This window comes from Thermothielavioides terrestris, chromosome 5 (assembly GCF_000226115.1).
Source record: "Thermothielavioides terrestris NRRL 8126 chromosome 5, complete sequence".
Taxonomy (NCBI): Eukaryota; Fungi; Ascomycota; class Sordariomycetes; order Sordariales; family Chaetomiaceae; genus Thermothielavioides; species Thermothielavioides terrestris.
Genome location: NC_016461.1, coordinates 3,775,513 through 3,791,457, shown reverse-complemented (window position 1 = coordinate 3,791,457; position 15,945 = coordinate 3,775,513). Strand labels below are relative to the sequence as shown.

At 49.9% G+C, this 15,945-nt stretch overlaps 4 protein-coding genes across 4 annotated transcripts; 3 read left to right on the top strand and 1 right to left on the bottom strand.

The window, feature by feature from the left end:
• The first annotated feature begins 188 nt into the window (after positions 1–188).
• THITE_2122583 (uncharacterized protein) lies at positions 189–2,100 on the top strand. The gene is made up of 3 exons (XM_003657088.1): positions 189–504; positions 751–868; positions 924–2,100. The coding sequence occupies exons 2-3, from the start codon at positions 756–758 to the stop codon at positions 1,885–1,887; spliced, it is 1,077 nt and encodes a 358-aa protein (XP_003657136.1). The 5' UTR covers positions 189–504; positions 751–755; the 3' UTR covers positions 1,888–2,100.
• Positions 2,101–2,678: 578 nt separating this feature from the next.
• THITE_2122581 (uncharacterized protein) lies at positions 2,679–4,010 on the bottom strand. Its single transcript, XM_003657087.1, has 4 exons — positions 3,539–4,010; positions 3,237–3,421; positions 3,056–3,110; positions 2,679–2,999 (listed from the first exon to the last, which is right to left on the bottom strand). The coding sequence occupies exons 1-4, from the start codon at positions 3,872–3,874 to the stop codon at positions 2,808–2,810; spliced, it is 768 nt and encodes a 255-aa protein (XP_003657135.1). The 5' UTR covers positions 3,875–4,010; the 3' UTR covers positions 2,679–2,807.
• A 195-nt stretch (positions 4,011–4,205) lies between these two features.
• Positions 4,206–6,385, top strand: THITE_2152095 (uncharacterized protein). Its single transcript, XM_003657086.1, has 5 exons — positions 4,206–4,417; positions 4,518–4,653; positions 4,724–4,907; positions 4,968–5,689; positions 5,781–6,385. Exons 1-5 carry the CDS (start codon positions 4,346–4,348, stop codon positions 6,122–6,124), a joined length of 1,458 nt encoding a protein of 485 aa, XP_003657134.1. The 5' UTR covers positions 4,206–4,345; the 3' UTR covers positions 6,125–6,385.
• Positions 6,386–15,699: 9,314 nt separating this feature from the next.
• Positions 15,700–15,945, top strand: THITE_2020757 (uncharacterized protein; the record flags this gene model as incomplete). Its single annotated transcript, XM_003657085.1, has 1 exon — positions 15,700–15,945. A coding segment is annotated over one exon (246 nt), but the record flags the coding sequence as incomplete, so codon positions are not given.

Genomic DNA, 15,945 nt, shown 5'->3' with positions numbered 1-15,945 from the left:
GGAGAGATTCCTGAACTGCCGCCAGAAATGGAACTGTCTGGGCACTGTGCTGTTGCAGGATGCTGCTGTTGATCAGCACCGGCACCACCGTGCTCTTTGCACTGTCCAACGGCAATGGTGGGGCTCATGGTTCTCGAGGCGGATCAAGCACCAAAGCACGATGGTTCGATGGTTCGACTGCCATTCGCCAATCTCAAACACCCCCAACTTCACACCCGGTCTCGCTCACACCGCGGTCAAGACACGCGACGAGCAGTAAGGCGTATACGCAAGTGCCTCACTATTGCACTTCCTTCTGGTTTGCAGCTCTCATTTGCCATCATTTGCCGCAGTCGGGGTGTCTGGATCGCCGTTCGGCTCGCTCTTTCGGTGAAGGCCCTCAGGGCATGAGCCAGGCCCACTCCACCAGACGCGGACGAGGACGCACCATCGCTACCGCCGGTCCTGTGCGTCAGCGGTGCCTGTTCTGGCGCAACAAGTCATTCAATTTGCAATAGCCGATTGGTATGCGGTCTTCTTTTTGTCTGGTTCTAGACCATTTTGCCTTGATGATGATTTTGCCTTGATATGTAGCATCTCTTCCGCAGTCGAGGAAGCTGATTTTGTGATGTTGTTGCCGGGGCCTTTCATCAAAAGCAGACGTGCCCTCATGATCATCTTCATATCATCTTCTCATCTGCGGTTGATTGACCGGACCAACATGCGTTTCTCAGCTCTGGATGGCGTTTCCCTGCTAAATACCCTCAGCAGACACCATGGCCGATGAGAAGACGTCCCAGCAAAACGGCGTGAACGACGCCAACAATGTCAAGGATGCCCCAGCAGAAGCCTCTGCTGTCCCCGTTGAGGCTCAGCCCTTCTCATGGCTGTAAGTTGCGTTACAACGCCTAACTACTCAGCCAAGCTCACAAAGCTGCTCCTAGGCAACCTCACCCCATCTTTGTCATTGCCCTGGTCGGCCCCGAGGAGACGCCCTTCGGCATCCAAAAGGACTTTTTGTGCGCCAAGTCTTCCTTCTACAGAAAGTACTTCGCCGAGAACCCGAAAGATGACATGGTCGAAAACCTGGTGAAGCTTCCAGACACGCCCGTCCAGGTCTTCGCCTACGCCCAAAACTTTCTCTACACTGGCCAAGTCTGTCCCAACCTGGACGACCTGCCAAGCTATGAGGTGCTCATCGGCGTCTGGAAGCTCGGTCATGACCTGGGCATTGACGGTCTCTGCGACGCGACCCTCGACGCGATGGCTGAGATCCGCCGCGTGACCTCTCACATCCCCGCGACCCCGCTTCTCGTCCAGGTCTGGAAGGACACTCCGGAGGGTTCGTCGATCCGCAAGCTCCTGCTTTCGTGGGCCGCCGAGTATATGATGTCGAGCAAGCTGCGAGCCGAGTTCGCGAAGTCGCTGCCTCAAGAGGTGCTGAGCGAGCTGGTTATCGCCATGAGCTCGCAGGAAGGTCGACAGCCAGGCCAAGCCGATGACCCGGCCGCTGCATCTGGTGCGCAGCGTCGGTCGGCGCCTAACGCCGAGCTCGATGAGGCAGAAGGGCGCCCGGCCAAGAAGCGCCGCGCGTCAGATGATGGGGCCAATGGCGCCAATGGGGCCGACGGGACCGCGCTCGCTGTGAGCACTCAGAACTCCGGCCGGAAGCCCGGGCATAGGGTATCTCTCCCGTCGGGGAAGCCGGGATCCAAACCGGGACCCAAGCGGCGGACCAGTGCAGCCGCCGCCGGGAACCAGCAGTTTTCGTCCAACCAAAAGCTCAACTTTTGCGCCGATCTCCTCACGAGAATGCTTTCCGGTCCAGGTAACCACCCCCTGCCCCATCCTCCACTGCATCATCATCAACATCCATTCCACTTCCCCACTAGGCTTGCTTTCCCTTAACCCTCGCCATGACCACGTGTTCTCGCACTCGTGTAACCACTAACGACACACACCCCCCACGGGGCGCAGGCTTCTGGACGCGCGTGGTAGGGCCCTTCAAGGAACCGGTGGACCCGCAGCGCGACGGCGTGCCCGACTACTTCGACGTGATCAAGCGGCCGATGGACCTGAGCACGATGAAGGCCAAGATGGACGCGCACGAGTACGCGGACGAGAACGAGTTCCTGGCCGACATGAACCAGATCTTCACCAACTGCTACACCTACTGGAACGAGCAGGACCCCATGTGGGCCGCCTGCGAGAAGCTGCAGAAGTCCTTCGAGGACAAGTTCGCCCAGATGAACAAGTGGATTGCCAAGATGGAGGGCGAGGAGGGGAACTGAACTGTCTGATTGGCTGGCTTACTGGCTGACTGACTGAAACGGTATGCGCCGTGCTATGATTGCGGGATTGAGGTATGGTTATCTTGTCGTCGTCTCATGTTCTTGGGTGAAGGCTTGCTGTTCTCGTCTCGCCTTTCATATTGGGAGACCTTCAAGGTCTGCCTGTCTTCGGCTCTTTATTCTTTTCCTTGGGCGGCCAGGCGGTATGCAGGCTCAGGGGTTTAAAGGCGACAGCTCTATTTTCGGGGACGGTGGCAGAAGGCAACAGATTGTAAGATAACTGGTTCGTGTTGTGCATGTACACTAGGGGCTCGGTCGGCCATGAGACACCCGCGAAGGACACTTTTCTTCAGTTTACGTAGTTAATCACGCTCATCATGGAGCAACTGACCACGTCCGTCGTCTCAGGAGCGCATAATATACATACTGTACATCATCTTGTACGGCAGAAAGCACCGGCTGCGCAGTAGAGCCGCTTCCAGGGGCAGGACAAGGCCAGGGCAGGCCGGCTCCCGCGGGTCGGACGGGATCATCTCATCAGCTCCATTTGACACCGAACAACCTGAACTCCTTTTTCTCGCCCTGCTTCACCCGGGAAGCAGCAGCATTCTCGAGATATATCCTTTGCTGGCCCACGTCCACGAAGAAGTAGTCGTACTCGTACTCGTGCTGCCCGGGGCGCTTGATCAGATGGATGCCGACCCGTCCGCGGCCTTTCGGCCCTTGGACCTGCGCAGTAACTGTCAGCCGCATCAGCCAGTCCTTCATTTTGCTTCCACACCCACATTAAACTGTATCATCATATGCTCATTCCCCTGCGCGTCCTTGGTCACCGTCGACCTGACGCCCCGCAACACACCTGTTAGCATCCTCATGACCAAGCCACTCACTCACCCACCCCTTTCCCTACCTCCAAAACGGGGTAAAACGAGAGGGAATGGAAAGGGGGACTGGGTTAGAACCCACGCAATCGGCCTCGCGCGCCGCCACTTGTTCCACGTCTCCTCGCCGAAGGCCTCGATCTTCTTGCCGTCGCCCAGCAGCTCCACGCACCGCGCGTCGGCCCGGATCCGGTCCACCGCCCGGTTGAAGTGGGTTGTCTTGCTGTCGGACGAGAACACGTCTGAGTAGAGCACGTAGCCGACGCCGCCCTGGTCACTCACTCACTCGCTCGCGCTGGTCAGTGCCTGGCTGTCTGCTGTATTGCTGCGGGACGAGAAAAAAAAAGAAGAAGGACCGCCGGGGGAAGAAGGCAAGGAACGGCGTACCGTCAGGGCCACGCCCAGAATCACCAAGCCAAAGTTGAAGGTCTGCTGCGCGGCCCGCGCCGTCTTCTCGCCGACGGAGAGCTCAGTCCAGGGGACGCGGCCGTCGTCGTTGAAGGGTGTAACGGCGCGGCGGCGGGAATCAGAGGCGAAGGCGGAGGAGGGTGGTTGGTGCTGCGTCGCGTAATGGCGGCGGCCATTGCGGCTGTGGTTGTCGTTGCGGTCGTGGCAAGCGAGGGGGGAGGCGGAGTGGGCAGCGGTGGAGGAGGGGCAGCGGGCGACGACGGTGCTGGCGGCGGGACGGAGCCGCAGCCCCGAGACCGTGACTCGATTCATCATGGCGGCTTGGTGGTGCCCATCGCTGGTGGCTTGGACAGCCGGCGTTGCTGGATGGGCTCGTTGGTCAGTGGACGAGGTCAGCGTTGATGAAGCTTGGGATGAGCGGAGCTTGGGCCGCCCGAAGCTCCTGCTCAATGAATGCCTTGCAGTTGCAGGTGCAGTGCCGGCCGGCAATTTCTCGGGTGGGGAATCTCGGGCGAGGCGTGGGGCAACAAGCTCCGCTGCGCTAGGGTCGGTCGGGCATAGCGGCGCACTTTGATGACACCTGGATGGATCCCCGGGCCACCGAAAATGTGGCTCCTTCTCCTGAAACGGCGGATTCCACGATCGCCAACTTAACCTCCCGACACTCTCCCCCGGCCTTCCCCCCGCCCTCCGCGCGGCTGCGACGGCGACGACGACAACGACGACCACCACCACCACGGCACAATCTGCTTCCCGGCGACCCGTAGCATCATTGCATCAGCCAAGATGAGCGGCCTTGCATCCAAGCAGCAGTCGCTCAAGCTCTTTGAGAAGCTGAAGACAAAGCCGGCCAACAAGGCAAGCAACACTCGCAACATTCGCAACACTCGCTCGTATTTTGCGGCTGCGACCGCCATTGACTGCGCTCGCGCGACTCGGTGCTGACCCGTGCTGCCAGGTCTGCTTCGACTGCGGTCAGAAGAACCCCACCTGGACCTCAGTCCCGTTCGGCATCTACCTATGTCTCGACTGCTCCGCCAACCACCGCAACCTCGGCGTCCACATCTCCTTTGTTCGCTCCACCAACCTCGACCGTACGTTTCCTGCGATCTCCGCGTCCTGCGCCGAAGCCGTGTCCGGCCGCGCGAGCTAATTTGTGTGCAGAGTGGCAATGGGACCAGCTGCGGATCATGAAGGTCGGCGGCAATGAGTCGGCCACCAAGTTCTTCCAGTCCAACGGCGGCTCGGCCGCGCTGAACAGCAAGGACCCCAAGACGAAGTATACGTCAGCCGTGGCCACCAAGTACAAGGAGGAGCTTAAGAAGCGGGCCGCCAGGGACGCCAAGGAGTACGCGCCCGCCCTACCTACTGGCGCGCCAGCCAGCACTCATGCGCTAACTGTCGCCAGGTATCCCGAGGAGGTGGTCATCACCGACAGCGGCGAGGGCGCCGAGGGCGCGGAGACCCCCGCGGAGGAGGAGGACGACTTCTTCTCTTCGTGGAGCAGACCCGCCGTCAAGAAGCTGAGCCCGCCCATCTCCCGGACCGCCACGCCCCCTGTCGTCGGCCGCACGCCGTCTCCCTTCCTGAACGCACAAAACGGCAAGGACGCTGCCCGCGCGCCGTCGCCACTTGCCAAGAACAGCGAGGGCGAGGCCAAGCCCGCCGCCAGCCGCATCACGACCTCGGCCGCGCTACGATCCAACACGTCGGGCCCGCGCAAGGCCAACATCCTCGGCGCCAAGAAGGCGACGTCGTCCAAGCTGGGCGCCAAGAAGCTCGGCGCCGGCGACGCCGCGATCGACTTCGACGAGGCCGAGAAGAAGGCGAAGGAGGAGGCCGAGCGCATCGAGAAGCTCGGGTACGACCCCGACGCCGAGGAGGAAGCACCGGTGGGCAAGACGACCGCCGCCAAGTCCGAGTCCAGCGCGGCCATCATCTCGCCGACCCCCGTCAGCCCCGCCCGGGGGGGTTACGGCTCGCACACGCGGGAGAAGTCGGCCGCCGAGGTGGAGCGCCTCGGCATGGGCATCGCCCGGCTCGGATTCGGCCAGGTGGGCAAGCCCGCCGCTGCGAAGAAGGGCGCCGGCGGATTCGGCTCGGTCGGGCCGATCAAGGCGTCTGCCGAGGGTAAGCCAACCAACCCATTGGTCTTCTTTCACGTTTTACCGCTCAAGCTCGGTCCTTTCACTTTGCTAACCGCCCCGGGCCCCGTCCCCAGACGAGGAGGAAACGTACGCGCGCAAGAAGTTCGGCAACCAAAAGGCCATCTCGTCGGACGAGTTCTTCGGCAAGGGCATGTTCGACGCCAGCGCCCAGGCCGAGGCCAAGTCGCGCCTGCAGGGCTTCGAGGGCGCCCAGGCCATCTCGAGCAACGCCTACTTCGGCCGCCCCGAGACCGAGGACCGCGCCGCCGACGACTACGGCGACCTCGAGAGCGCCGCCAAGGACTTTGTCCGCCGCTTCGGCATCACCGCCGCCGACGACCTCGAGAACCTCACCCACCTCCTCGGCGAGGGCGCCGGGCGGCTGCAGGGCGCTATCAGGGCTTACTTGGGGAGTTAAGGGGGGGCAAAGCGGCTGTGTGTGGATTTTCGGTGGGTAACTGGGCTGTGGGGTATTTTCGCGGAGGGGCGAGAAAGCTATGCTGGTTCTGGCGCCGGGCAAGGTTTCATGAGTGCGTGGTTAGGTTCATCATGCAGCACAGAAGGCGTGCCCATGCTCCTGAATGAGATCGTCTAGACATGCCGAGTTTGGGTGTGTGGTGAGTTGATGGTGGGTTTGAGTGACACATGTTTTAGAGAAACAGAGAGTTATTGGATGGCTACTTCTGAACAGTCTTGTTCTTGTCATGGACAGGATGAGATCACGGAAAGCTCGCCACTCAGCTCTCGTCCCCGGGAGAACAGGTATGCAGGTCAGGTACGGAGCGCCCCTTGGAAGAGGGCTGGGGGGAAGAAGGTGGGAGGCAGGGTCGGGATTTTACTTACGGCCGGCCCAGCTCTGCGCAACGGACACGGGGCTGGGCACTGCCCGCCCTGCTTCCAAGCTATATTCACTGGGAGCCGGCAGTGCATGATCCAGGAGCATGGCGTTGCTATTCGCTTTTTTCTACCCCCTTATTCTTCTTCCTTTCCTCTTTTTACCCCCAGGCTGGGTCACCCAGCACCCCTGATGCTGCGGGTGGGCGAGCTGTTCATCAGGGGACGGCTGTCCTTCCTCGCTCTTGGCTGCTTGGCTGAGCTGTTGTGGCCACTGCTGAGGTAGAGGGATGGGGAGTTGGAAAATGTTGCGCATTTGCAGAGTGGACTACGGTAGTTGCTCGTGCTTCCTGGAGCGTGTCAGGGGTTGAGGGGTCCCCAACCGTGATTATAAACAAACACCGCGGCTAGCGTCTAGCACCTTTCTGCCATATGAACCCCCACGCATGTGAAAATGGGTGTTGTAGCGTTTATCTCGGACGTGTGACCACGACATACGGCTTCGAGAGGTTGCTTTCAGGCGTCCTAAGGCCACGTTGTAGTGAGCTAACGACAAACGTCGCTGACCGGTTTGTCGATCACAAAGCCCGTTGCCCACTCCCAGTGGCGTAGGCTTGACGATCTGTGCTGCAATGCTTCACCGATGTCACAAACCGCAGGATCTCGGTTGTGTCCACCCTGCCCACCATTCCGCATCCCATCCCGCGCAAGCATCAATCCTTTGATCCTCGCCGAGCGTCACATCCAGCAATCATTGCACCGCACATCTCTTGGCAGCCTGTGTTTGCGCCCCTCAACCCCTGCGCGATCGTTGGTCTGGACTTGGACGGCGCCATCAGACGATCTCACCCGGGTCGGGAAAAGCGTCCGCAGGCCGAGAGGCCGGGGTTCCGACTCCAGGGCCCTGGGATCGACCGGGCACGCGAGCAGGGAGCAGGCAGACCGGCGATCTGCTGTTTGGAACCAACAGGATGGTGAAACCTACACTAGTCTATCCGTACATCCCGAGATTTGCTCTTCCGCATCCGGCTCAGCGTCCGACGCCTGCGGCGCCACCGGCGACCTGTCTCGGCGTCTGCTTGGCCAACATCCTAGTTGATCAACTAAGTGAACTCACAGTTGCGGATCTGCCTGTTCCGTTCTTTGGCCCACAGACCCTCGGTGAGAAGCCACTGTATAATACAGCAGGTTGGCAAAGCAAGCGAGCAAGCCACTGTGGCCCAAGACTCTGAACAACTTAAACAACTTAAATATATGGCTCCATTTGGATTGATTTGTATATATAGCAGTGATATTTGAGTTGGCTTGGATTTGATTGAATTGACGCAAATATTTGCAAATCGCCATATATATCCCTAACCCTGATAGCCCCCTCCCTGTTTTTCCTTTGCCCACCTACTTTTTCGATACCCTACTTAGCTCTCTAGCACTCTATATCATGCCCTAGAACCACCCTAACCCACGGGACCCGCCTCGGCACCTGGCATAGCCCTCGGGACGCGCCTCGGCACCTGGCACAACCCTTGGCCCGACCACCTCGCCCTGCATCTGGCACCCGGTATAGCCCGGCCAACTATAGGGCACCACGCAGGTCATCTGCGTACGCCACCAGGGCGCACGTCAGTAGCCTGGATTATACGAGCTACCTAGAGGAGCGATCGGAGGGGTATAGAGCTAAGCGAAGTACGGGGCATCAGGCTAAGCAAGTGTAGGGAACTGAGACATTGGGTCGGTAATAGAGCGGATTGGACGTACTTAGGGAGCTATATAGGCGCTGTAGGATAGCCTAGGAAAGGATCTACGAGCTTAGAAATAGAGGCTAGCCGATACGGAGGAAGATCGAGGGCTAGGATAGGAGAGATAAGGAGGATAGAACCTATAGGCAATGGGAGAGGCTAGCGTTCAATGCAACTACCTATACCTCCTCTACCTATAGCTACCCTATAGTATATACTCTGCTTATACCTTGCTTATACTCTGTTACTTCAACGTATACCCCCTTCCTTTTAGGAGCCCCTACTCCTAATAAGTTGAATACTCTTATTCTACCCTAGGGAGTTGAACTAGCGGAGACGAGCTATAGCCTAGACCTACGTCTATACTATGCTTAAGCAGAGCCCTATATTCTTATAATCTTAAACACTTTCTACCGATCTAACCTCTTTGTATACCCTTTCTATACCGCTTATACCTAATGCTACTATAGGCGAGAGCTCCTAGTACACCTAGATTGATCTAAATGGCTTCTACGTAGCGTCTATTGACTCCCTATTCTCTACCTAGGAGTATGATCTTACTAAGGAGGAGCGCTGTCTAAGCGTTAAGATCGCTTTTAAACGTTGTTGTCAAGCTATCCTCTAACTGTAAGCTCAATATACGTAGCTCCTACGCTAGAATACCTAGCTTATATATATTGCTGAGGGTACTACTTCTTCGAATTCTAACCCTTTTACTACCTAGGCTGCTAATACTATTGTATTAGCTATATCTGTTGCTACGCCTACGCCTATACCTACTTCTATACCTACTCCTATACCTGCTCCTATACCTATTGCTATACTTAAGGCTACGCTTGTAGCTACTACGCCTACGTCTATACCTATAGCTATACCTATAGCTATATCTGTTGCTATTAATACTGTTCTACCTATTGCTAACCCTAAGTTTAGCGCTCCTATTGCGCTTTCGCCGATCTTTCCTAGCGTTGTAGGAGCTCCTCTCTAGTGTGCTACTAGCTTGAACCACCCTATATATAGTGGCAAGGATACTTTTTCGCTTTAGGCCTTCCTATACAATTATTGTACCAACTTCTAGCTTATAGGCTATTCGCTCAATAGTAGCAACTACATTATATATATAGCAAGCTACCTTTAAAGCCTACCTAAGAACATCTAGGTAAAGTATATCTAGGAGTAGGAGGCTAATCCTAACTTTCGTCTCTTAGCTATTACCTAGGGCAAGTTCGTTATATTCTTTTAAAATGAACTATCTAATTCCAATTTATATACTTTTAGTATAGCTATAGAGCTTAAACGCTTTATATAGTATAAAGACAAGACCGTCCTAGAGTTCGTTAAATAGTTCATCAACGTAATCGCTAATATATCTTCGAAGTAAAATAAATCTACCTATATAGTTACCCTCTTACTAAAGTTTCGTCTAGAGATTAGCTTTATCCTTAACTGCTCCCCCTAGTTACTCGCTATATTCTAGTAGCTTATAAGCTTTATCCACTATATCAAGTATAGTCAATGTATTGCTAGTACCTCTCGCTATCGCCTTTGCTCGTTAAACAACGCTTCTACAGCTCTATAGCCGCTACGCCCTGTTAACGTCCTGCCTACGCCCTTCCAACGCCCTATTCAATGCTTTACCTATAGCAGAGAGGGCTATCGCTACGCCAACTGCCCTAAGAACCGCCCTCCTACCTAGCCTACCCCGCCTATTTAGCCTATTTCGCCTACGGCTACGTCTACCTAGCTCCCTCCTATATAGCCTACACCCTAGTAACCCGCCCTAGATGCCGTTATAGCACCCGCTACTACACCTAAGTTGCACCTAGTTTACTATACCTACAACGAAGTTGACTACATCTCTATATTCTACCCTAAGGCCATCTACCGTTGTTATAGACGTATAGGCTACACCGCTATTCGTTGCCTGGAGCCTCTAAACCTAAACGCCTAGAATAACCTAAACCTTGCTTCGCTTAAGCGTAACTATAGCGCTAACGCCACCTAGGAACCTAGAGGGCCTAGGTCGTCTTAGATTAAGAGCACTACCCTTATACGCTTAGATAAAAATTAAAAGCCTATAGTAGCAATACTAGATACTGAAATGGTGCAAAACCTCTACACCAACCTACCCTACCACACCTAGGACCGGGCACGCGAGATAGCTCCCAAAGGAATGCAGTGTCCCTCTAGATGGACGAAGATAGTACGTATCGAGTAGTAGGAAGGATGTCTCCCAAAAGGAAGACATATAGCTTAGATACGTCTAGTAGGATATAGCAGAAAAACAAAAGACAATAAGAATATAGTTAGAGCTTAATAGCTCGAATACCTATCGTCTAGATAAAGGTAGAACAACGAAAGGAGAGGCTCAATAGCCTTCTTAGAAGAAAGAGAACTACCAACGTAGTATCAACGAACGTATATTAACAATTGTTTAATGTCTTATTTAATAACGAAAAAGATAGGCTTAGCCTACTTAAATATATACGATTAAAGGGCTAGACCCCCTTGGCAACGAATACAACGTATTGAAACGAATAGAAAAACTAGGTCCCTATATCTAAGTAGTCTATTACTCTAATTTACACTTCCTTTTCGAGCTTACTATACGCTCCTATAGGCAAGCTTGTACCTTAAAAGCTCCCTAGTATACACTTCTTATCGTCGCTACTCCTTGAGCTACTCTCTACGTATAGCTCTCTCGGCTTACGAAAGTCCAGCTAGCTATAGTAGCTGATTACATCGTCTCTTATACTCCTCTACCTCCTTGATATATACGTTCTATCTTTGCTACTATACTAGATACTTATACTTATAGGCGAAGGCATAGTTATTGTCACACGCAACTGTGGCAAGGGCACCTATGACCGCACCGCGGTCAGGGGTGACAAGCGTTCCCTTAAAAAAGGGAACCTCGCCCGCAACCCCTTCGTAGAACGGTAGACTACATCAACATACTTTTATGATATATACTAGTGTTCAGGAGTGCCGCCTCATTAGCTAACGAGGCTAAGAGGCATTGATCTTTCTCACCCTTACACGTTTACCGTCAGATGGTTACCAAGGACCATTGGCGTATAACAAGTGGTGCCTACTAACGATTCGAACCTATTCGCTTCCTGTCGAGAGGAGCTAAGTTCAGATTGGGAGACATTATAAGTTACGCTTAGCAAGTTATATAGAGCAACGCCTAAGGTAGATAATGCTCCTTTGTAAAGGAGCAAGCTTCGGAGTATACGATCTATAACGAACTGGTTTACAACCTAGCTACCGTCATTTTAATACTAAGTACTCGCGAAGAGTTAGAAGCTAGACGGATTTAAGCCTTATAAACGCCAATGTCTATAGGGATATATAGTAGATACTTAAATTTATTAAGGACTTCGAAGTTATTTACAACGTCTAGTAGGTAATCGCTATTAATCCCTAAGAACTCTAATACCTAGAAGCTATAGTATTACTCGAAGAGGCACTAGAAGGAGACGTCTATACCTAATAGTATACCGAAATACCGTATATTATAGAGTATCCTCCCTCTTAGATACTCGACAATTATATTCTTTACGCCTACCTTACAACTATTAGGCGCAAAGTCTAAGTAGCCGTTAATAAGAACCTTATCCTAGACCCTAGGATCGAAGACGCTATTTTAGAGACTGAGGACTTAACCTAAGAAACGCTAGAGACTTTAGTATTAGAGAGTCGGGGACTACTAGAAACCTCGAAGCCTTAAGGGACCAACGATCAGCAACTAGGACTAGCTATACCGCTAGAAATATCGGTAAGAACTGGACGTAATCCGACCGAGAACTAGCTAGTAACTCTACTAAGCCTAACCTTCTAGAAGCAACTAGAAACCTAAGATATATCAACTATTCCTTAATAGGGACGTGAAACCTATACTGTTAATAGCTATAATCTCGATAGACGCTACTAAGTATCGCTAAGAGGATCGTAGGATCTACTACCTTAGAACCGATAACCTAAAGAGGAAGACTTATTATCTTCGATAGCTTAGCTAATCAATGCTTTCGACTAGGTTCCCTAGCTACCGCTATAGATGCCTAGCCAACTATCCTAGTACCTATCCGAGCTTCCTAGACTAGATATAGTTATTTAGAACCTTAGGATAGAACGTATAGATAGTTCAGTCGACTCTAATATCTCCTTACTATTCTAAGAGATACTAAGCCCACTATATAGATAAGTAGCTAGACCCTCTAGACAAGGAGCTAGACCCTTTAGACAAGTAGCTGGAGCTATAGATATCTAGGCTACTTTCGCTATATAGGACTTTCTTACCTAGATAGCTAGAATAATAGAGAACCTAAACATTATAATCGAAAGGGCGAATAGGGCTATAGGCGTAGAAGACCGTTAGCCCGAAACTAAGGATAGAAGTACTATATCTTCGCAATTGTCTATACTTATATCGAAATAAAAGATTTAGGACACTAGTCTCTTCTAGCCAAATATAGAGAATAAGGCTAAGGAACCTTAGGACCTATAGTACAATAAATAGTAGCTATACTATAGGGACGTTAACCTTTAGGTTGAGTAGATAGATTAGGTCGTTAGATACTACCTAGTAAGAGAAGAGACCCTATATATAGAGATATAGACTCTACTTCGAGGATTAGCGTTGTAATAGTATAAATAGTAGCTCTCTACTATAGAAAAGGCAGTATTGACTATATCTATAAAAGTATAGACCAAGCGTTTAAAAAAGGAGTTCGATATTAAAAGATACAAAGTAGAGAAATAGCTAAACAAAAACCGATATACTATAAAGGACAACTATAAAGATAAGCTAGTCTAGAAATTTACTATAGAATACTTCAAATATATATATATTTAGGGAGATACTACTAAGGAGCAACGTCTAATATACCTATATAACTACCTTTATCTAGAGCTTCGCTAGCTATACCCTAAACTAGATATAACTACAAAGATAGGCGTATTCCTTAATATCCTCAATACCAAAGTATATATCGTTAGAGATAAACTTCGCTAGGACATTGCTAAAGGCTATATTATTGGCTATAGTCCTATTACTAACAACGTAGATACGAAGTACAACGACGAAGGACAAGGAGACGACTAGGAGGATAGCGGAGCCTTCTAGATAGGAAGAGGCAAAAGAGGATACTACGATCCTTAGAGAAGAGATAGAGACAAACCTTAGCGACCTAGAAACAATTGGTATAGAGATGGTGACCAAGTATAGCTATTCGATGACTAAAACTTCTATAGTACAACTAGATGTAGAAGAGGATACTAATTGTTCAATAATCGTAAAGGAGAAGTTAGATCGTTCAATAGCTAGAGAAGAGGCGATAATAGTAATTGGGGAAGACCACCTCGACCTCGACGACTTTAACGGATTCGGATATATATATATAAGAAGTAGTTCGAAGACGGTACCTTCTTATACTATAGTAAGATTATAGTGATAGGAGACGACGAAGACACTAACCTTTACTACGAGATGCTAGAGAAGACTAGGTATATTCTTGTCGACGAATATAACACCGAAGCCAAGGACGAGGAGTCGGAAGACGAGGAAGCCGATAGTTCTTACTACTTATATTACACTTTTCGTTAGCTCGAACTAAGTTAGAATAAACTACTATAATAGCTTCTATGGATTTAGCAATATATCGCCTATAGTAGAGTCTTCGTAATACGTTATAAGCTTTTCGAGTATATAGCCGACGATAGCGATAAAGACAAGTATAAGCCTATATAATCTTAAATGGACCGTTAGCGCAACTTTAGTAATAGCGAGGACGAGCTTGATAGTAAGGATATAAACTTTATATTGACCGAAGGATAGATTGTAGAAGTATAGCTATATATACCGCTACTAAAAGCATTGGACAAGTAAGCTATATACCTTATAATCAATATTAGTATAAACCTAGGCGAGCTAGGTACTAAGGTTTACTTCGATATAGGCAGCAACGCTAACCTCGTTGATAAGGAGTTTATCTCTAAGTGGGCTAAGAACCTACGCTAGATCGACGTGAAGCTATACTTTGTTAAAGGCATTGGAGCCTATACCGAAGTCAAAAAGTAAATTGAGTTTGACTTCTATATCCGAGGAATTGTCTACGGTACTAACGTAGATAGTTACTTCACTATAATAGCCAACGTTATTAAAGGCTTAGGAGCGAAACTATTGATTAGAACTGACTTTATACTCTACAATAGAGTAAAGATTGACCTCAATATATCTACCTATTATTTCTAGTCCGTTTACAATATAAAGGTGAGAGTATATATAGAACGGAAAAGAATAATCTAGAAGGTGAAAGCTACGAATACTGTAATGGTCGTACCTATAATGGAACACCTGATCGAGACTACGTTCGAGCCTATAGACATCGATAACGACAATCTAGGTAGCTAGAAACGTAAGCTCTATTTCACTTTATATATCGAGGGTATACTAGACGCTATTATAGACGCGAAGAGCGTATACTAGGCCGTCGTAAGGAACAACACTGTTCGCCTAATCACCATTGTCGAAGGATAGTGCATTGGACACCTTCTTTAATATAGCCTAGAGGAGGACATCTAGGCAATGGTATAGAACTTTACGTAGTAGACCTAGGATAACGTTATAGACAACAAATATATATAGATAACAACAACTATATAATAGGAGCCTAGTAGTAAGGAACCGATAACAAAGACATTGATAGAGGATAAGTATAAGCTACCTACTAAGTAGGAGTTCTATACGCTATCCTATAGTATTGAGAGACTAGACGATATCCTATATATCAAGTTAGTAGTAGGGGTAAACGTCTATAGCAGGGATAGACGGTATATAGAAGAAATGAAGGTACTACTAGACAAGTATAACGTCTTCTATAACTATAGCATTGTCCCTATACTAGAGGATCAGAAGATGAGAATTCCGCTTATCGATAGATAGTAGAATCAGTTTAAGCTTATTTAGGTTTATCTACTAAGCGCTAAAGACTAAACAATCGTCGACGAAGAATATAATAAACTATATATATAAAGAAAGATAGACTTTATAGACTAGCCAACCTCTATCGCTTGCCTAGTCTTTATAGTCTATTACATAGTTACTAGAAAAACGAAAGGTAAAGCTATAGTAGACCTCTAGCCCTTAAATACGTTGGTAGTACCGGATATATACCCATTGCCCGACTAAGACGACATTATAAATATAATAATAGGCAATATAATCTTTATAGTATTCGACGCCTCTAGATTCTTCTTCTAGCTTCTAGTTGTAGAAGAACATTATAACCGTATAGTGGTCATTAGTCCTAGAGGTTTAGAACGCTTGAACGTTATACTAATGGGATTCAAAAACTCGCTAGCTTTCGTATAGCGCTTTATAGACCGTTTATTCTATAAATATAAGCACTTTGTCTACGCCTATATCGACGACATCATTATCGTTAGTAAGAATATAGAGGAGTACCTCAAGTATATCGAGACGGTTCTCGATATCCTCGACAAGGTATACGTTTATATCTTAGTAGAAAAATCCTTCGTAGCCTACCCGTCAGTGAGACTTCTTAGCTATATGGTCAATGGCGAAGGAGTAGCCAAGACGGACGACAAGATCGCTATATTCAAGAAACTTAAGTTCCCTAACATCCTTAAGACCTTGGAACAGTAC

What these genes read in the sequence shown, in the direction of transcription:
- THITE_2122583 (XM_003657088.1), top strand. Translation starts at nt 756, where the DNA reads ATGGCCGATGAGAAGACGTCCCAGCAAAACGGCGTGAACGACGCCAAC. An exon ending in GCTCAGCCCTTCTCATGGCT is followed by an intron (nt 869 to 923) that starts GTAAGTTGCGTT and finishes AGCTGCTCCTAG; the next exon opens with GCAACCTCACCCCATCTTTG.
- THITE_2122581 (XM_003657087.1), bottom strand. Translation starts at nt 3,874, where the DNA reads ATGATGAATCGAGTCACGGTCTCGGGGCTGCGGCTCCGTCCCGCCGCC. An exon ending in CGGCGCGCGAGGCCGATTGC is followed by an intron (nt 3,111 to 3,236) that starts GTGGGTTCTAAC and finishes GCGGGGCGTCAG; the next exon opens with GTCGACGGTGACCAAGGACG. An exon ending in ATATGATGATACAGTTTAAT is followed by an intron (nt 3,000 to 3,055) that starts GTGGGTGTGGAA and finishes GTTACTGCGCAG; the next exon opens with GTCCAAGGGCCGAAAGGCCG.
- THITE_2152095 (XM_003657086.1), top strand. Translation starts at nt 4,346, where the DNA reads ATGAGCGGCCTTGCATCCAAGCAGCAGTCGCTCAAGCTCTTTGAGAAG. An exon ending in TCGCTCCACCAACCTCGACC is followed by an intron (nt 4,654 to 4,723) that starts GTACGTTTCCTG and finishes ATTTGTGTGCAG; the next exon opens with AGTGGCAATGGGACCAGCTG. An exon ending in GCCGCCAGGGACGCCAAGGA is followed by an intron (nt 4,908 to 4,967) that starts GTACGCGCCCGC and finishes AACTGTCGCCAG; the next exon opens with GTATCCCGAGGAGGTGGTCA.